Raw genomic sequence first — 22388 nt, 5'->3', positions numbered from 1 at the left:
ATAAGCAGACCAATCAAAAGCACTGAAATTGAGACTGAGATTAAAAACCTTCCAACAAGCAAACGTCCAGGACCAGATGGCTTCTCAGGTGAATTCTATCAGACATTTAGAGAAGACCTAACAGCTATCTTTCTCAAACTCTTCCAAAATATAGCAGAGGAAGGAACACTCCCAAACTCATTCTATGAGGCCACCATCACCCTGCTACCAAAACCAAAGATGTCACAAAGAAAGAAAACTACAGGCCAACATCACTGATAAACATAAATACAAAAATCCTCAACAAAATACTAGCAAACAGAATCCAACAGCACATTAAAAGGATCATACACCATGATCAAGTGGGATTTATCCCAGGGATGCAAGGATTCTTCAATATACGTAAATCAATCAATGTGATAAACCATATTAACAAATTGAAGAAAAACCACATGATCATCTCAATAGATGCAGAAAAAGCTTTTGACAAAATTCAACACCCATTTATGATAAAAACTCTCCAGAGGGCTTCCCTGGCGGCGCAGTGGTTGAGAGTCCGCCTGCCAATGCAGGGGACGCGGGTTCGTGCCTGGTCTGGGAAGATCCCACATGCCGCGGAGCAGCTAGGCCCGTGAGCCATGGCCACTGAGCCTGCGCATCTGGAGCCTGTGCTCCGCAACAGGAGAGGCCACAACAGTGAGAGGCCCGCATACTGCAAAAAAAAAACCTCTCCAGAAAGTGGGCATAGAGGGAACTTACCTCAACATAATAAAGGCCATATATGACAAACCCACAGCCAACATTGTTCACAATGGTGAAAAACTGAAACCATTTCCACTAAGATCAGGAACAAGACCAGGTTGCCCACTCTCACCACTATAATTCAACATAGCTTTGGAAGTTTTAGCCACAGCAATCAGAGAAGAAAAAGAAATCCAAATCAGAAAAGAAGAAGTAAAGCTGTCACTGTTTGCAGATGACATGATACTCTACATAGAGAATCCTAAAGATGCTACCAGAAAACTACTACAGCTAATCAATGAATTTGGTAAAGCAGCAGGATACAAAATTAATGCACAGAAATCTCTTGCATTCCTATACACTAATGATGAAAAATCTGAAAGAGAAATTAAGGAAACACTCTCATTTACCACTGCAACAAAAAGAATAAAACCTAGGAATAAACCTACCTAAGGAGACAAAAGACCTGTAGGCAGAAATGGAAATAAAAACAAAAGTAAACAAATGGGATCTAATGAAACTTAAAAGCTTTTGCACAGCAAAGGAAACCATAAACAAGATGAAAAGACAACCCTCAGAATGGGAGAAAATTTTTGCACATGAAGCAACTGACAAAGGATTAACCTCCAAAATTTATAAGCAGCTCATGCAGCTCAATATCAAAAAAACAAACAACCCAATCCCAAAATGGGCAGAAGTCGTAAAGAGACATTTCTCCAAAGAAGATATACAGATTGCCAACAAACACATGAAAGGATGCTCAACATCACTAATCATTAGAGAAATGCAAATCAAAACTACAATGAGATATCACCTCACACCAGTCAGAATGGCCATCATCAAAAAATCTAGAAACAATAAGTGCTGGAGAGGGTGTGGAGAAAAGGGAACCCTCTTGCACTGTTGGTGGGAATGTAGATTCATACAGCCACTACGGAGAACAGTATGGAGGTTCCTTAAAACACTAAAAATAGAACTACCATACGACCCAGCAATCCCAGTACGGGGCATATACCCTGAGAAATTCAAAAAGAGTCATGTACCACAGCGTTCATTGCAGCCCTACTTACAATAGCCAGGACCTGGAAGCAACCTAAGTGTCCATCAACAGATGAATGGATAAAGAAGATGTGGTACATATATACAATGGAATATTACTCAGCCACAAAAAGAAAGGAAACTGAGTTATTTGTCATGAGGTGGATGGACCTAGAGTCTGTCATACAAAGTGAAGTAAGTCAGAAAGAGAAAAACAAATACCATGTGCTAACACATATATATACGAAATCTAAAAAAAAAAAAATTGGTTCTGAAGAACCTAGGTGCAGGACAGGAATAAAGATACAGACAAAGAGAATGGATTTGAGGACACAGGGAGGGGGAAGGGTAAGCTGGGATGAAGTGAGAGAGTGGCATGGACATATATACACTACCAAATGTAAAATAGATAGCTAGTGGGAAGCAGCCGCATAGCACAGGGAGATAAGCTTGGTGCTTTGTGACCACCTAGAGGGGTGGGATAGGGAGGGTGGGAGGGAGGGAAACACAAGAGGGAGGAGATATGGGGATATTTGTATATGTATAGCTGATTCACTTTGTTATAAAGCAGAAACTAACACACCATTGTAAAGCAATTATACTCCAATAAAGATGTTAAAAAAATAAAAATAAAGTAAAAAAAGAAAAAAGATGCTATTGCTCTATTCCAAAGAAATAATAAGTCCAAAATCTAATAAAACTGCAAAAAGCATTTAAATTGCACTTATTTTATCTTTGCTAAAACACATAAGGTAAGTACTCACATCCGCAAGTTACACATGAGAAAACTGAGGCTCAGGCTAATGCACACTTTGGTGACACATTAGTCAGGATGTGACGCACAGGAGGGGTGCAGAGTTCTGTGCAGGACACTGTGATTAGTGGCTGTCACAGGCTCTTAGGGACCAAGCGTTCATCTGTTACTGCTGAATGAATTATAGTTTGTATGTTCTCCTTTCTAAGGATGCAAACGGAAAAGGAAACGTTCATTTACAGCTAGAGCACTTGCAGAAGAGCATCCTGATAGCAGCTGCCTAGACAGAGAAGAAGGAAGGAGTCGGTACAGGCATCAGCCACTCCTCTTCAAGTCCATGAAAGGAGGGAACAGATTCTCAGCAGCCTGGCACTGGATAAATGCTGTCTGTAATCACCCAATGCCAGGAGATATCACACGGCCTGTTGATTTGCCTCCTGGCTATTTTTATCCTATTCATATCTGGGTCAGATCAGGGTGGTGGCAGCTTCAGAAGTCAGCAAACAAGGGCAGGGTGAGGCCACATGAGAATATACTGAACTAATCCCTTTACTCAGAGCAAAGGGTTCCTTAGCAGAGTATTTCCTCAAAGGGAAAAAGCCGGCCAGGCTGTAATTTTAATCACTTGCTGGATGCCACTGGAGCCAGTGTGCAGCTTGTCTTTCACCTGGGGTCCTTAGGGGCCCCTCCGCTCACCCCCATCCTTGCTGAGTCCTCTGGGTATGGGGGTGGGGAGGTTAGAGGTGGCCCAGGTCTGAGGCCCGCCCCTCCCCCTCCCCCTCCCCGGGCTGCGGGACTGTGTTTCTGCCCCATTGCTGTTGCTCAATCACCCACGTGAGCAGAAGTGTAAAAGGTCAGACCTGTTGAGTCTGGGGAAGTCTGTGAACCGGCCTGGCCCTGCTTGCATCTCCCAGCCTCACAGGAAAAAACTATGCTCTGTGAGAAAAATCTTTGCTCTGTGCAGAGCCCTTTTTATGAAAATTCTCCTTTTCAAGCTGCCGGAGTAGAGCCTGCAGCAAAGCCCCCTGGCTTTCAACGTGTTCCTCTTTGTCTAGGATCCGTGTGTGCAGCCACAGAGGAAGGACAGTTTGAAGCTGGGGAGGAGGGGGGAGGCCGGGACCCTGATTCAAAGACCAGAGGTGCTCAAGGGATCCAAACACGATTGACTTTCAAACCTGGAAGAAGCTGGCCCTAAAACAGTTGGGCATTTTCTCTTTCTCCAACTGTACCAACTCATAATCAACACGTGTTGGTTGTTTTTTTTTTCTTGTTTTCACAGTTTGGAGACAATCTCTCAAGATCCTAAGAATTCAATATCCTAGCCATCCAGTGTCCACACAGACACATGTAAAATGCACACACACTGACCAAGTTAACAACCACAGGTGAAATTTCTGTGTACCTCCTGGCAGACATGGGAAATTCACTTGGCAATCTGAAAACAAAGAATTTAGTCCTAAAATATTTTTGAGACTAAAACCATGAGTTATACCACGGTAGGTATCACAGTTATAGGGATGTAAGTTACAATTTTATTTATGAAACACGGATGATAAGGGCTTAGGGGTGCTCAGTCGGTAATAAGAGGGAAAGACATTCAAAACAGTTCTGCTGTTCTAAGTGTGTTAGGAGCTTCTTAATGCTTCCAAGCATTTCCCTTGTATCAAGGAAAAGACAAACGCAGACAGAGGGGACTCAAAACTAGTAAAGCATATGCCACGGCCTCAGGTAGTTATTAATCTCATGGCAGGAACAGACGTCGTAAGGACTCTGACAGGAGAAAGAACGCAGAACAACGAAATCAGAAACACGTGTGCTCAGGGCTCAGCGAAAAGGTGGCAATTGAACTGGATCTAAAATAAAGGAGCTTCACAGGATAAATTCATGAAGTAGCTTTGAAAAGCTTCTTCCCAAAGCTTATTTTTTTTAAAAGAGCAATTTTTCAATATGCTTTTTAAAAAAGTCTTGAAGAAGTGCATCCCTTTTGACCCATAAATTTTATTTGTAGGAATTGATCCTAAGGCAATAAATGCACTGATTTTAAAAGTACTCATTATGATGTGGTTTATTATGCAATGTATCAAGATATCAGAAGTACGATCACTTAGCTACACGAGGGCATTGGTTAAACAAGTAATGGCATATTAATTTGATGGGATAGTACAAAATTCACAAATTATATGTATTGATGTAGAAAGAATTATAATCTTCTCTTAAAGAGAAAAAATAAGTTTCTTAAATGGTATGTAAATAGGCACACCATTTCTAATATCTACCTACACATATCTATATGGGAAAGTATTTAGAATATTAGATGCATTTTGTGACTAATTTTAATTTCCCTCATCTTTTTTCCTTATTTACTATTTACGCATTAATCATGGAAGAAAAAATAATCCAGGATGTTCTGTTGAGCTGTACCTCTCTGTAATATTCTTTTGTGCCAGTGAATGCTTTTAAATATAATATTTAGTGGATATTTTTAACCAATTTGGAACAAATGTTTTTTAACAAACTTTCAATTCTTCTTAAGGTTGTTGTAAAGACCAGTTTTGGGCTATAATTTGTTACTTACACGGAAGGATCACAGGTGAAGATTCCAATTGATTAGAATAATTGCCTTCAAGTGATTTGTCTCACTAGCATCTCTGTAGATATTAAAAGTTCATAGAAAAATGGCAAGAGGAAAAATATAAGTATTCTTTGTTTTTTAATCTATTTAACTATGTAGTTATGAATAAGGAAAATCATAAGCGAGCAGTTGTCTAGGAAGCCACCTGGCTTTATTTACCTGGTCTGTTTATCCTCTATCAACACGTATCATATTCTTGAAAAGCAGTAATTAGTAAGCAGTCTCTCCTTGGATAATCTGATCCATATATACACATACACATACATACACACAATGGAATATTATTCAGCCCTAGAAGCCATAAAACGAAGCAATCCTGCCATTTGCAACCCCGTGGAATTCCCTTGTGGAATTCCTTCTGCTGAGCAGCCTGGCCCAGGCTCATGTTCCTCAATAGGCTTTGATAGCTAAATGGCTTAAACAAGATATTCAACCCTACCGGACAAAAGGACCATCGACCATCCGATGTGCAGGAGAGACGAAGGTCAACAGCCCTGACTTAATTCAAGGGCAGAGCAGCGTCTGCAGTTCCACTGCACAGGAGGCTGCCTCGAAGTCCTCCCGGGCTCACCAAGAGGCTCACCTGTTTTCGATTTGACCTGAGCTTCTGCATCTGTTCAGGAAGTGGCCAGGATTCACAAGTTGAGAGAAGTTCAGCTCAGGAGGCAAAGGGGTTGTAAACTAGGATGTGATTTGGCTTTCACCAGCCGCCATAGTCCTGCAGACTTGCAGTGATGTGCGTTTTCAAAATCTAAAAGGCAGTAAGTTCAAGATTCAACATTAATTAAGTGAATATACCTCTCCTGTGCTGTAGGCTGAATCTGAAAACTTACTCCATGCCTGTACGGCTTAGTTCTCTATCTGTAAAATGGGGAAAATAATATCTATTCCAAGTAAAAAACACAACAAAACAAGAAACCCAGATGGATGAATGGCCACTGCCCATCTCTCTGACCTTGAGGTGGATGGACCAAAATAGAGGACAGTATGCTAAGAAAAACAAGCCAGATACAGATGAATACCTTTGATCTCACTTATAATCTAAACAAGTCGAACTCATAGAAACAGAGTAGATGGTGGTTACCAGGGGCTGAGTTTAGGGAAATGGGAAGATGTTGGGCAAAGGTACAAACCTCCCCTTTTTTTCTTTTCTTTTTTTTTTTGGTGGCACACGGGCCTCTCACTGTTGTGGCCTCTCCCACTGCGGAGCACAGGCTCCGGACGTGCAGGCTCAGAGGCCATGGCTCACGGGCCCAGCCGCTCCACGGCATGTGGGATCTTCCCGGACTGGGGTACGAACCCGTGTCTCCTGCATCGGCAGGTGGACTCTCAACCACTGCGCCACCAGGGAAGCCCTCAAAAGAATTCTTTATTAAATGAAGCTATGGACAAAGCTTAGGACAAGCCTTACCATTTCTGAGTGTGCCAGTAATCTGTGACGTGCTGACAGGGTTTACGTGTGAACAGTGATGTATCTCTGCTGGAAAGGCTGGAAGTGGGCAGGGACACCCACAAATTCCGATTCCTGGAACAAGTGAGGGTCCCCCACGGCCAATTCCTGCCTCTGTGACACTCATGTACTTGGTGGCAGGCTTCCACATGTTCTGAGCCATTTGGACTCTCATATATCTTCCCTCATGCTGTTGTATGTTCTTGCTTATTTCACAACTGAAACTTTCAGGAAGAATGGGCTGGAACTCTATTTCCTAAATACAATATATAATCATTGAGAGAAATAAACATACATTGACGTGAGAGCATGTTTCTCCTTAACGTTTGGATGCCGTGGACTCCCCAGTCCTGTTTAGTAGGATTGGCTACCATGTGGTCAGAGTATCCATTGAGTGGGTATTAAACCAACTGGCCTCTTCAATCACTGGTTTTCACTGGGTCATCGAACACCAAAGCACGTCTCTGCTGGGTCGGAATTGGCCCTTTGAGGTTTGAGAAACTAGCAATCATCCTTCCTGAATATTCCCTTTTCCCTTAACTTCTGGGCTGTCAATTTTCCTCTCTTGCTGCACAGTCCCTCTCCATCACCTTGGAGGACACTTTTTTTGACTCGCCTTTAGACATCTGTATCCCCCAGGTTCACACTGAGTCTCCCCTTCTTCTCTGTTTATTTCTTTATCCTGAGTGTTTATGCACTGCCGCCTGCAGGATGCCCTCCCTGATGTCGTGACCCTACAGTCTGATGAGTTCCCACCTCCTGAGCAAGCAAGCTTGCTGGGGCAACATCACACAGCCCTCCTCCTGCAGCACAGTCATCGGCTTACTTATGAGACTCCTTGTTTTAGTTTAGAGCTACCAGAGGACAGTTCTACACCCTGCGGGGCTTAAACAACGGACATTGATTGTCTCACAATTCGGGAGGCTGGACGTCTGTAATCAAGGTGTCAACAGGTTTGCTTTCTTCTGACAGCCATGAGGGCAGGATGTGTTCCAGGCCTCTCTGCTTGGCATGTAGACATCCGTCTTCTCCCTGTGTCTTTGCATGGTCCTCCCTCTGTGCGTGTCTGTGTCCTAATCTCCTCTTCTTATAAGAACACCCGTCATGTGGGTCACACTCACATCCTGAGGTACTTGTGCTTAGAACTTCAACACGTGGATTTGGGGGCCACAAATCAGCCCATAACACCCTCAGTTAGATTGACTGTAAACCATGTGAAGTCACAGACAAGGACTTATTCCACTTCGTATTCCTGGCACATTGCACAAGGTTTGGCATGTGGAAGGTCATAAATACATTTGAAAAATTGAGGCAGTATTGGTCTCATCAATGTGAAATAGAAAATAGTTGACATGTTTGGAAACTTTTTATGATGATATATAGGTAGACAGAGACCTGCATATATATTACATAATACAACAATATCACAGTATATGTCATATATCACATATATAACTTGCATACATATGAGTGTGTTTTGTGAGTATATATGTATAGATAGGTAGATAGGTATCCACGTATAAGTTCAGCAAGCAATCGTCTTTCCCTGAATCTCATTGCTGCTAAGGTAGAAGTGGGTTTCAGAACAAAACTGAATTTTTTTAGGACGGGAAAGTAGGAAAGGGTTCTTGCGAGGCGGCCAAGAGTGTCCAGTCCGCAGTGTATGTGTGTGATTCTTCACACAGAGGAGGCTGGAGGTTCAGGTGAGTCAATCCCTGAGGTCACCCAGCTGGGAGGGGCATGAGTCCAGGCAAGGGTGGCTCCAGAGTCTGTGTTCATAATGACTATAGGTTCCCAGAGTCTGCAGGTGAGGGAGAAAGCATGGGGTGGCCTCCATGAGGCTCCAGCTGCCCCTGGGCCTCAATGCAGAGCCGTGGGTGGAGGGAGCTCACTTGCTATGATGGCACTTGTGAGATGAAGGTGACAAGCACAGATCAGACCACCTGGGAAGGAGCAGCCATAGACCGAACCCAAGGGCTGTGTGTCCCTGTGTGAAGAGTAACCAGGTTTGCAGCAGCCAGACGGCGACACAGGTGTGCCTCTGTCAGATGTGCCCCCGATTCTGATGATCTTGCATATCAGAACTGTACCTTGGGTCCCGTGCAATTAGGGACAGCTCATCTCCTACCCTCCTGCCACCAAGAATGTAGCAGCATCGGGGAGGGGGTGGATCTTACCAGCTAGTGGCATAAGACAATGTCATTATATCAAGTGAGGAAAAAAGTTTCCTAATAAAAAGAGAGACATTTCAGACCCTTGAAATGGGCTAGGATAACATTTTACCCCAAGATTAAGGGAAAAAATACTTTTGTAGTATCTTAAATAATACATATTGCTAAAAATAACATCAAAGAGAAAATGGTGAGTGATCCAGTAATTAAATGTCATTTTGTTTTTTGGGGTTTGTTTTTTTTTTATTGACAGTCTTGGAGTATCGCCTATGTGCATTTATTATAGAAATCTGTTTGTAGATAATGTCTTTTTAATAATCAACAAATCATATGGATGTGCATCCACGCCTACAGCCAACTATTGGCTCTTTTAAAAGTCCAGGTGGTGCAGGAGGCAAAGAACCTCTTTTCCTGTTGGCAAACCTCAGATGCCTGTCTTTGCAGGTGGCACTAAAAGAACCCGCCAGAATATCAGATGGAGCCGGGGGTGAGGGACACACACTGGAGGTTTTTTCCCAAGTCACCGACTCAGATCCAGACCAGTTTGCTGCAACAGAGATATTTGGCACAGACGTGACCTCATGTCACCTGTGAACGGGGTCCCCCCCACTGTGCAGGTTTCTGGTGGGTGTGACCACCCCTCAGGCCACGAGGGAAAAGCATGCCCCTGGGCTGCAGCCACATTCCCTGCTGACCTCCTTCCTAGGTCACCGGGGTGGACGAGAGGCCCAAAGGACTTTCCACTGAGAAATACTGTCTCTTGACTGTCTATCCTATTACCATCCGTCTGGGCCATTTCCCGGGCTTCGTTCCGAGCTACTGCCTGACATTTAGTCCTTAAGCTTTAGAGGACAGGATTTGTCCCATTCTCTCCCAAATGGTTCTCTCTGCTTGACCTCTGGGTTAATGCCTAATGCCTGATTTGCTGAAGTCCTGGATGTGTCTATGACCTGCTCTCAATCCCTCCTGTCTGGGCTGGGCTCCTTTGCCCCATCTCTAATAGGGTCCATCGCGCACCACCTGCTCCTTCCTTGACACACATGGATGTTCTCGCTGGCTTCAGTGAGGCCTGTATTACTGCTCTGGACCCCTTGGATGCCATAGATGGAACAAAAAGAAGATGCCAGAGCTGATCCATTTGGCATTCACACTCGGCAGATCACGACACTGGCAGGAAATCGCCGTGCGTGAAAAGATAAGAATGGCCTTCTCTTAATGCGCTTAACTTTTTATAGTCTCAAGCCGTGCTGCTCTTTCAGGAGCAAAAACAAAAGCATAGAAACCACTTAAAATGGATTTATTGAGACTCCTGTGTATGCAAAGTACCAGGATGAGGGCAATTAACAAGGTGCCAGGTGTACCCTCAGGGGACTCACAGTTCATTCGAGGAAGCAGACATCGATATGAACATCAAAAGTACAAGATGGGCTCTTATAATTTCCATAGACATATATGGGTCAAGTGCTAAAAGATTATGAACACAGGACAGTTGATTCTACCTGAGATAAGAAGAGAAGATTTTTGGAGGGGATATCTTTTACAAAAGCTTTGAAATCTGAGAATTTAAACAGGCAAATGTCAGCCAAAGGGCTCTGGATGGGAGAGGACAGCTCAAAGTCAGGGAAGCATGAAGGTATAAGATGATTTAGGGAGCAATTCCAGAAAGGGCACAAAGAGAGAGAAGGCAGGACATGGTCAGAGTCATACCATGAAGCATCTTCAATCCCATGCCAAGAAAGTTGATTCTTCTCAGAGTGATTTGGAGCCATTGGAGTATTTTTAGGAAAGTGCCTGTGAGTTGTGATTTGGCCTGGGTATCTCCACAAATCTGCGCTTTGGAAATTGTTGCTCTCGAATTGTCGTCCCCAGTCCAGCAACTCACCTGACAAGTCACAACTCAGATGTCGCATTTCCAGGAGGGTCTTCTGCCAAGAAGAGTTGGAAGCCCTATTGTGGATGTGTATCGTGACCCGTGTTCCCCATCTGGCGATGCTTACCCTACGTGTCATACCCTGAGGTCACTCTTCTCTGAGAGATTCTGGGCATCTTATTTTGCTGACAGCTGTATCTTTGGTGCCTAGGATGTTTGTTTATAAATGTTGAATTGGGTTGTATTTAGGGCAGTTCATGTCAGGGTTACACCGAGTGGATTTGAGTAGGGAGGCGCAGGAAAGCAACGCACAATTAAAGAGACCTTTTCCACAGCACAATTAGAGGTGATAGGGTTTGGGCGAGAACCTGGGCAGTGCTGGGTTAGAAGAATGAACACTGCAGGGTTGAATGCCAACTTAGCAACTGGACAGATGCTGTGTGCAAACCTAAAGTTGAGGAGATGGCTATGAGGTGAGGGTGCTGCACACACGCTGATCCCTCCCTTGGATCCACTGCAATCACGCCTGTTTTGGTGCGGCCAGTGTTACCCATCTGAGAACTTGCTGCTCCCAGAAATCCACGGAACCCGGTGCAACTAGGGTCTAAACATCTACCAAAGGCCAGCCTCAGGGGTGGGTATTGAGGGCATTTCTGGGGCAGCTGAGTTGTGTCTCTGTGGGTTTCCTGAGGGTTTATTAAAGTAAGGGGAGACTGGATGTCCAGTCAGGGTTGCTGGGGCATGAAACCGGGGGAGTCCGTTCAAATCTATTCTGTGTGACCGGCCCCCTCAGAGTCGTGCATGGTTCTGTGTGGAGGCCTGGGTCCCGGGTAGATATGACACTATCGCTCTCTCCCAGCACCATTCCCCCCACCCACTCTGCTCACCTCTAATGCTATAAAGAGATCTGATTCACCCCATGAAGGCATCTTAAGTCACAAACACCCAGCCTGGCATCATAACATAAAGGATTGTACAGAGTAGCCTTCACTTTGCGAGATGGGACCTGGGTAAGGCCCCCTGGGAGTGTTTAAACTTACCTCTTCCATTTTCCCATCCTATGTATATTCAACCTCTACTAACTGCCCAGCACTTTACCGGGTGCTAGAGAGACACTGATGGTAACACAAGCTTCATGTGTCACAGGAAATATGCCCATCCAGTAAATAACCACACAAGAGACCAGGTCGTCACTAATTTGAAATGTCTGCAAAGGATAAACTAGGGAGCGAGGAGAGGGCAGAAGGAGGGAGAAACAGCTTCACCTACGTGGTCAGGTCAGTCTTCCCTGAGAATGTGACATATCATCTGAGCTCTAAAGGACACCCAGTCTTACCAGGCAAATGGAGAGGAAGCGGGTGGTGGGGTACATGCGAGAGAACAGCGCATGTCAAGACCCTGAGCAGGGAAGGAGCAATGGCTGTACGTGTGGGCACAATGAAGTCAAGTTCATGCCAGAGTGGAAGCAACGGGAGAGTGTGAGCCTGGAAGGATGGGTGTCCCGTCCTGGAGGGAGCACCAGGGGCTCCAGGACCTATAAATTATTTTTGCAAAAGGCATAGGAGGTATGAGGCACACAGAGAATGTGAAAGATGATGCTAAAGTCCTAGGGTGGATAAAATTACCAAGAGAGAAGGGTGTAGCCATGGGTGTATAATAACAATATAATGATAGAATCTTCAAAAGTGCCTGGAGGAAAAAAAGGCAGAGAGAGAGAGAGACAGAGAGACAGAGAGACAGAGAGACAGAGATTGTTGTCCAAGAGAGACGATCTTCATGAGAGCTAACCATGAATGCCAAGAGGGTGAAAGAAAAGTCTATTAGAAAGTATCAATTTGATGAAAGGAAGAACTTTTAACGGAGAAGTCTTCCGTGGTCTGCTTTTAAATAGGCGGTGGGTGTTTTTTTGTTTTTGTTTTGTAGTCGTAGTTGTTTTTCCAAGAGAGTACATGTGTGTGTGTAAAACCTTTGGAATAACTTTCTAGAAATATCTGTATGTAAATATGTAACTATTGTGTGTGTATATTACATGCTTGTGTATCTGGTATACATATATTTGTGTATGTCCACGCACTTACATAGCTCTTTTTTTCATTGCTTTTTCTATTCTTCCAAGGTAAGGACTACCTTTTACTTCCGTTGTTATTTTCTTCAGTGCCCCAAATAAGGCTTACGGTGGCAGCATTAGAAATTCAATGTAAAATATGTATATGTATTCACAAGACAGCAGATTTCACTATTAACATGAATAACACCCAATTAGAAATACGGCATTTCAGGAAAACTTCATTTGATCAGATTACTCTAGTTAATTTTGACAAAACAGAGATAAGTGAAGCCCCACACTCGGATTAAATGTCCACAAGAGCACAGAAACAGCACAGCTTCCAGATGACTTTCTCCCCAACTTGACAAGCAATGAATCTCTTCAAAGTAACAGATTTATTAAATTCCTTAGTCTCCTTAGGGAGGCTGGGTAATTTACAGTCCGTGTTGATGGTATTAATGCTTTCCGGCTTCTTAGTCATCGCCGTTAAAGAGGTTTAACCACCAAGGAACCCCCAGAGATTTGTGTGATGATTTCCTAAAGACTTAAGAAGTCTGGCTTAATGTCAGAGGAGTGCTCAAAAAGAGCTCTCTGAGAAAACTGTAGCCTTTCCCAATGCATTTCAGAACACTGTCTTGGTGACTCAAGTCTACAGCTTTCAATTTACATAAGTAAACAGATGAGTCACGGACACAGGGCGTGATGTTTGGGAAGAACAGTGTGCTGGGCCCCTTTATGTCGCAAAGGGGGAAAGAGGAGCTGATGGAGGTTAAGTGGAAAAAGACGTTATGGATATATTCAAAATAGAATCACAGAATTTATGGTAAAGCTATTTGGAGAAAATGGAACAGCCTGGACGGTTCTATGTTGGCTCAAAGACGATCGTCTTAACTTTAAGGATCCCGTGAGAGATCTTCATTCATTCATTCATTTTTTGCGGTACGTGGGCTTCTCACTGTTGTGGCCTCTCCCGTTGCAGAGCACAGGCTCTGGACGCGCAGGCTCAGCGGCCATGGCTCACGGGCCCAGCCGCTCCGCAGCATGTGTGATCTTCCCCGACCGGGGCACGAACCCGTGTCCCCTGCATCCCAACCACTGAGCCACCAGGGAAGCCCCATTTATTTATTTTTAAATTTCATTTATTTATTTTTTATACAGCAGGTTCTTATCAATTATCCATTTTATACATATTAGTGTGTACATGTCAATCCCAATCTCCCAGTTCCTCACACCACCAGCCCCACCACAGCTTTCCCCCCTTGGCATTCCTACATTTGTTCTCTACATCTGTGTCTCTATTTCTGCCTTGCAAACCGGTTCATCTGTACCATTTTTCTAGGTTCCATATATATGTGTTAGCATATGGTATTTGTTTTCTCTTTCTGACTTACTTCACTCTGTATGACAGTCTCTAGGTCCATCCATGTCTCTACAAATGACCCAATTCCGTTTCTGTGGCAGGAGCAAAACCTTGTTGAATCCTTTGAAAGAAATGAATTTGCCAATGGATTAAATCGCTTAATTTGGCATTATTGAAACAAATGTTGGGAACTACTGACACCTTTAGCCATATCTGTAGGGACTGCTCAGTATCCACATTGTTGGGCTTGATGAGCTTCCTGACCCAGTTTGAGATGCTCCAGAAATGAAATACATCTACAAGTTCCTCGGAAAGACTTTTTCCCAGCTGATTGCCTTGAGGTGTTCTTTTTTTCCTCACCATCCTCCTTTATTTTATAAGCCCAGAAATCTTTGATTTGCTTGATTTTACCAGGTCATTTGTTTCTATATGCTTAGGATAAAAACGTTGTCAGTATATTGTAAGCTAACAGACAAAGGTATTTGTTATGCCATCATTTCCTCTTTTCTCTTGAAAATGGTTCTGCTTTCTATCTTGTACTAACCATGTCAAGTCCACTATTGCCCCATAATTTACCTCTCACTTCCCAAACTATTTATTTATTAGAAAACCAATTCCGACAGATTTATAAGAAATACAGCTAAGAATTGTAGAGGACTTGTAGGAGATCTCACTGCAACAATGATAGACGTTAAATTGTTGATAATTACGGACAGGGTTTAAACTGCACTGGTTCTCTAAGGTTATTAACAGGTATACAGTGATGACAGTTTCTACCATATGGACTTTCTTTCAGGACTGTTTTCGAATGAAAAGTAGTATACACATATTAAAAGGCTGTAGTAGTTTTCCATTGCCGCCATAACAAATTAACACAAACCTGATGGCTGAAACCAATACAAATTTATTATCTTATGGTTCTACAGGTTATAAATCTTATACAGGTTTTGCTGCAATGAAATCAAGGTGTCATCAGGGCTGTGTCCTTTCTCGAGGCTCTATGGGAGAATGCACTTACTTGCCTTTTCTATCTTCTAGAGGTCACCCTCGTTCCTTGGTCCATGACCCTTTCCTCCATCATCAAGGTCAGCGACCACCTGTGGAGTTTGCACAAGCCTCACTCTGACTCGATTTCACAGATATCCCTCTGACTGTCTTATTCTGTCTCCACCTTTCACTTTTAAGGATCTTTCTGATTACATTGGGCCACCCCATCATCCAGGGTAATCTGTAACTTCATCATATCATCAAAGTACCCCTTTTCCCATGTAAGGTGACATAGTCACAGACTGTGGAAATTAGGCTGTGGACACTTTGGGAGCCATTACCACAAAGGTATTCGGTTGAATTTCTTTACCTCTAAACCTTATCTGAATCATCCAGGATCTTAGTAAATCTGCCTTATCATCCACTGGCTTCCATATTAGTCAACTTTCTTTAAATTTGCTTGTAATGGAGGCATGACTGACTTTGTAATATGATCTTTCTGTTAAATGGCATCTCTAAGGTTAGCCCCTGCGCTAAGGAAGGTGAGAGAACAACTCACAGTTCCAAGGATAGGTCTTATATGGAACAATGACCTGCCCCCATATTCCCCCCAAAACAGAGGATGTGAATATTTTTTGCACTCACACAGCCAAGTCAAGAAATCCATGCATGTTAATTCACTCTGGAGTATGATTCATTTGCATGGCTTGGCTCTAACCACGGGAAATAAATTATATAATTGTTACTAAATCCTCACCTTTGATTCTATATAAAAGAAATCTGCACAGGAATTATGCATTTTTTGAATATATACACTAGTTTGATATACATCGTCTAGTTATCTTCCTTACTCAATATTTTACAAACTGTCTCATATATAATAAAGCAAAAATCAGCAGACTATGACCCACAGGTCAAATCTGGCCTATAAGCTAAGAATGGTTGTTACATTGTTCAGTGGCTGAAAAAACATCAAAAAAGAATAATATGTTGTTATGCAGAAAAATTACATGAAATGCAAGTCGTGTCCGTAAGTAAAGTGTTGCTGGAACATATCACACAGGGCTGCTTTGGGGCTACAAGGGTAGAGGTGAACAGTGGCAACAGAGACGATGTGACTCATAAACCCTAAACTATTTCTATCTGGCTCTTTATTGTTCAAGTTTGTCCACTAACACAAAACTGACATTTTTTGGTAGGTAAGTATTTGGGAGATATGGCGGTGAAAGGGGGATTTGTTTATGTGCATTGCTAATGTTGATATGGAACTAAAATGTAACTCCACCTAGTTTTTGGAATCAGAACCACTCCAAGAGAATCTAATCAAGGATAAACAATATTTTTAAAGCAACAGCAAAATAAACGTGGATTTCAGTTATAAAAATTTTAGTAAGTAGATATAGGTGAGCTGGATCAATGTGGGTTTCTGAATCCAGAATTTACTTCTCTCTTGGCCATTGTCAGTATTAGGCAAAGAGGTATGTGACTTTTTTCTAACAGAAGTTGTAACGTAATCTCACCAGGAAAAGAAAGGTGGGGGAAGGAGCCTTCGAAAAAAATATTAGAATGATGAAATATTTTTTGGAATCAGTCGTGTCCAGCTTCACCAGTCGGTGCTACATAAATCCAAGCAAAGAGTAAGATCTGAGTAATGTATTTCCTCTTACAGAAGATTATTTCAAACAGTGACACGAACACTGTTGCAATTGGTTCCAGTTAAGGTTTGGCTTTTCACTTTGAATGGATACCGCACGTTTTTAAACCTGAGAGTTGAAACTGAGCACCCTGACATCAGGAAGCTTGCCTACATATTTCACTGGATGCAGCTTTTCCTCCAGGTAAAAGTAGGAGTAACTAGGGAGATGCTCTACACAGCCCACCTGTGCCTAGCAAATTCCAGGCATAGAGTACGGTTTCCAGCTGTGGAAATTGCCAGCCAGCCCGCAAAGGGCCCCACCAGTTTCAGCTCCAGGGCAATTTGTGGATCCCTGACATATCATTTGCACGAATAAGCATCATTTTGAGAATAGTTTTACAGCTGAGATGCAAAATAATTATACAATGTGTAACCCCACGTAAGTAGCTTTAGGAGCATTTACACGTGCATCTGTACCATCTCTTTAAACACCTTGATCTAGGTCTTTTCAAGTCCAGTTTACAGACTGGAAAACTGAGGTTCAGAAAAGATAACCCAGGGATATAGTGCCTCAACTAGTGCAAGTGGAGCCAACACACAATCGTCTGTCTGAAGCAGCCAATCCAGTGGTACTTAGACCACTGTCCAGAATGGAATGCATCACATCATCTCTAACCATCAAGAGCTCCTCTGCCTGAGAAGGCACGCACTCCTTAGTAATGACACAAGGTTTTCAATAGTAGAAGTAAATGACTTGCTTTTTCTGACAACTAGAGCGCACATTGTAAGTGGACTGGATATTTTCAACAGCTTAACCAGAGACTGATCCTGTCTTACTTTTGAAAGATTTAATTTTGTTTAATATACTACTTTACTCACACATGATTTTATTCCATGTTGAATCTCTTTGACAGTTCTTGTCACTAATTTCATAAACATCCCTCTTCTTCACTTGAGTAGGAAAGGCCCAGGTTGTGAATCTGCAGATGAGGCCCTGGAAACATTGGATGTTATCAGTTATCTGAGTCGACTTCAGGTGAAACCGAATTGCCAAGTGTTCAAATAGTGAAGGGCAGACTTGTATCATTTGCCTATCTTTTCCTTTTGTAATTCATTATGATCGAGGTCCTGATAAGAAGAAATAAGAGATCAAAAGAATATCTGCTCATTTAATCATCATTAATAAAGAAGAATCAAAACGTCCAATATTTGTGAAAGCCTTTATTCCATCAAGGATGAATATAGCATTCCTTTGTGGGCAAAGATGAAATTACCTGAAGTGCTTCAATGTGGAAATGCAGCTAATAAATGGCGTCTGTTTTAGGCAACTCTACATAAAGACTGTCGGCGCTCAGTTGTAAAATCGGGTTTGAGATGGGACATTTGCGCTGCTGGTTTACAAGACAGATTTTCTTCATTCTCTCTTCCAGGCTGACGGGCATGAACCTCCCTTCTCCTGTTATCAGTAGCAAGAATTGGTTACGACTCCATTTCACATCCGACAGTAACCATCGACGGAAAGGATTTAATGCTCAGTTTCAAGGTAAGAAGGCTCCATCTTATAAGAAAAAAAAATGTATTCACACTGCATAAATGCAACTACCTGATTTAGTGATTTACACATAAGGGGACCTCAAAACAGACATGGCAGATTGTTTGTAGCCGGGTAAAACAGAGAGTCTGTAGTCAATAGTATGTAGGGTTGATTCTGAAACTTTCTCTTTCTCTCTAATTTCCAGGGTTTATTCCTGGATAGTATTGTATAGTCTCCTATATGTTTCTAATAATCAATAATTGTTATCAATACTGTGAAAAGGTTGATGGAAACTATTCCACATGCATCTGCAAATAAAACTAGTATGGCGCCGTCAGAAAGCTAGATGCTGTGCCAAGCAAACTTCTCTAGCTTTCCCCAAATCATGGCCGTGAGAATGCCAGTTCAATTAAGGCAGAATTCCCTGAACACTTGCCACAGGGAAGTTGGGACCACAAAGTGAGGAAATTATGACAACCCCCATGCTCCAGAAACTAGCAGATCAGAAAGATAATTTGTAAACAGCTCCCATGAAAGATGGAACAGAAAGAGAATCACGGGAGCCACTTAAGGAGGTTTTAGTAATATTCCAACAAGTGGCTCTGAATGACTCCTATCTGAAACACATTTTAAAATCCGTAATGCCTTCACTCTGTCCTTTTGGGCAAGAAGTTAAAAAAATAAGAGTAACCTTCAGGGATTTAAATACAGATGATGCTGAGGAGGATACATGTGTTGAGTTTTATCTGCCACTGGGATCCTTGGGGCCTGTGAACCCTCATGGAACGTGCCTGAGTTGGAGTCCAGGGACAATTTTATTTCACCAAAATGCATTTTATTCATAAGGAGCATTGTCCACGCCTCAGTTTCTTCCGATGCTGCCAGAAAGCCCTTGGATTGCAAATATACTGCCTTGAAGCTTGGTAAGAGTCACAGCAATTTGTTTTCACTTATTCTGGGACCCAGGCAAGGCCAATCTTTTTCTTCCCATACCTGCCTCTGTGTGCCTTTATCTTTCAAGGCCACATATTCTAACTGTAGTTATAGGAGAGCAGGTATGGAAAGGACATATCAGTGGGGACTGGGGTCACTAGGTGATATAGTGGTGGGGCATGAGGAATACACCACTCAGTCTCGTAGGAAATTCTGAGTCTTCTCCATATTACTGCACATCAACAGATATGTCTATCCCTGATTTAAAGCCATCGTAGATCACTATTTGGAATAACAACTGACTGATCAGACAGGCAGGTAGGTAGATCTATAGCGTTATTTCTAAACTGGTGATTGATCTTCTCCAAAGGTCCTGATTAATTGATTGGTACGGAACTACAGAAAAATTTCTAGGTATCATCCTCTAAACCTGATCAGTGGATTTGGCATCTGTACCAGTGATTGGAAGAAAGGTGAAAAATAGAATATCAAGTTTGAAGATACTCTAAATTGGTAGATATAAGAAACAATTGTAATAGTTTAGACATATCAGCCATTGATGATATATATAAGCCATGATTAGAAAAATCTGTACGTAAGTCCCAAGAGATAAAAAGATGCAAAAATATAAGGAGGGGTAAACATGGCTTAACAGTGATACATGAGGAAACCTCTTCAGGCTGACTTTGAAGTTCAAGTCCAAGACTAAATGGGGGGAGGGAGCTGCCTTTTGTTTCATTCACCTCAGGCCTTGTATCACAGGAGGGGTCATGACTAAGGCTGAATCTCAGCCGACCATACGTGGAAGGTCAGATTCAGTACGGGATGTCATCCTTTTGTGACATAACAGAGAGCACGTGTCAACGCCAGGAGGGAAGGCATTATGAGAATTTTTCTGGCTCCTGAGGGCAGAACTATCACCCATGAATAGAAGCTACGGGTGGTCCTTCCTGCTGATTCTAGAACAAGCCTGAGGGCAGAGGAAGGCAGGAGGCAAGTGATGGCTCAGGATGAGCCTCTCAGAGCCCCTGGCAGCTGTCCCACTGACCACCTCCTCTGGACACCACACTGCCCTGACTTTGCAGCTGAGAGGCCTCAATATTTTCACTCTGAGGACAAATGAGGGGAAAGCTTCCTGTCCTGTAGGAAAGTGTGTTATTCCTGTAAATTTTCCCTTTTTTTTCTGCTGGGATTAAACATCAGGAAGCCCCAATTTGTATTGTACTTTATTTCAACCAGACAAACTCAGGGGAAAACACGCTGTTGTTATTACCAACACAATTGCTAAAAAGAAAAGCAGAGTAAAAGAGCAATCTAGAAAACCAGCAAGAACAATAATAATAGTGAAAACACACAGTGTCTACTAAAAGCTAGTTTAATATCTATGTAAATATTCTGTCAAAACCCTGGATAGCCAAAGCAATCTTGAGAAAGAAAAATGGAGCTGGAGGAATCAGGCTCCTGGACTTCAGACTATACTACAAAGTTACAGTAATCAAGACAGTATGGTACTGGCACAAAAACAGAAATATAGATCAGTGAAACAGGATAGAAAGCCCAGAGATAAACCCACGCACTGTGGTCACCTTATCTTTGATAAAGGAGGCAAGAATATACAGTGGAGAAAAGACAGCCTCTTCAACAAGTGGTGCTGGGAAAACTGGAGAGCTACACGTAAAAGAATGAAATTAGAGCACTCCCTAACACCATACACAAAAATAAACTCAAAATGGATTAAAGACCTAAATGTAAGACCAGATACTCTAAAACTCTTAGAGGAAAACATAGGCAGAACACTCTAAGACATAAATCACAGCAAGATCCTTTTTGACCCACCTCCTAGAGAAATGGAAATAAACATAAATAAACAAATGGGACCTAATGAAACTTAAAAGCTTTTGCACACCAAAGGAAACCATAAACAAGATGAAAAAAACCCTCAGAATGGGAGAAAATATTTGCAAACGAAGCAACTGACAAAGGATTAATCTCCAAAATTTACAAGCAGCTCATGCAGCTCAATATCAGAAAAACAAACAACCCAATTAAAAAAATGGGCAGAAGACCTAAATAGACATTTCACCAAGGAAGACATACAGATGGCCAAGAGGCACATGAAAAGATGCCCAACATCACTCATTAGAGAAATGCAAATCAAAACTACAATGAGGTATCACATCACACCAGTCAGAATGGCCATCATCAAAAATCTACAAACAATAAATGCTGGATAGGGTGTGGAGAAAAGGGAACCCTCTTGCACTGTTGGTGGGAATGTAAATGGATACAGCCACTACGGAGAACAGTATGGAGGTTCCTTAAAAAACTAAACATAGAACTACCATATGACACAGCAATCCCACTACTGGGCATATACCCAGAGAAAACCATAATTCAAAAAGAGTCATGTACTGCAGTGTTCATTGCAGATCTATTTACAATAGCCAGGACGTGGAAGCAACCTAAATGCCCATCGACAGATGAGTGGATAAAGAAGATGTGGCACATATATACAATGGAATATTACTCAGCCATAAATAGAAACAAAACTGAGTTATTTGTAGTGAGGTGGATGGACCTAGAGACTGTCATACAGAGTGAAGTAAGTCAGAGAAAAACAAATGCTGTATGCTAACACATATATATGGAATCTAAAAATAAAAATCATTCTGAAGAACCTAGGGGCAGGACAGGAATAAAGATGCAGACGTAGAGAATGGACTTGAGGACACGGGGAGGGGGAAGGGTAAGCTGGGACGAAGTGAGAGAGTGGCATGGACATATATACACTACCAAATGTAAAATAGATAGCTAGTGGGAGGCAGTGCATAGCACAGGGACATCAGCTTGGTGCTTTGTGACCACCTAGAGGGGAGGGATAGGGAGGGTGGGAGGGAGATGCAAGGGATAGGGAGGGTGGGAGGGAGATGCAAGGGGAAGGGGATATGGAGATATATGTACAGGTATAGCTGATTCACTTTGTTATACAGCAGAAAGTAACACAACAATGTAAAGCAATTATACTCCAATAAAGATGTTAAAAAAAATGTCGTATAACCACATAATGGAATATTACTCAGTAATGAAAAAGAATGGACTATTGAGAAATGCAGTGACATGGATGAATCTCAACTGCATACAGTGTGTAGTTTTAAAAGGCTACACACTACATGATTAACCTGAATGATATTCTGGGAAAAACAAAACTAAATAGAGATAGTATCAGTGGTGTCAAGGATTAAGGGTGAGGAGAGGA

General features: G+C 42.4%; 1 protein-coding gene across 1 annotated transcript in view; it reads left to right on the top strand.

Annotated features, from left to right (window-relative positions):
• Positions 1-22388, top strand: part of CSMD1 (CUB and Sushi multiple domains 1) — a 1429265-nt gene that overhangs the window by 790105 nt on the left and 616772 nt on the right. The window contains exon 6 of the mRNA XM_029226263.1: positions 18096-18208. Coding sequence (XP_029082096.1) covers positions 18096-18208 — 113 coding nt within the window. The remainder of the gene's footprint in view (positions 1-18095; positions 18209-22388) is intronic.

Source organism: Monodon monoceros, unplaced genomic scaffold, assembly GCF_005190385.1.
Source record: "Monodon monoceros isolate NGI ecotype Baffin Bay Population unplaced genomic scaffold, NGI_Narwhal_1 Super_Scaffold_17, whole genome shotgun sequence".
Classification (NCBI taxonomy): domain Eukaryota; kingdom Metazoa; phylum Chordata; class Mammalia; order Artiodactyla; family Monodontidae; genus Monodon; species Monodon monoceros.
This window is presented reverse-complemented; position numbering and strand designations above follow the sequence as displayed.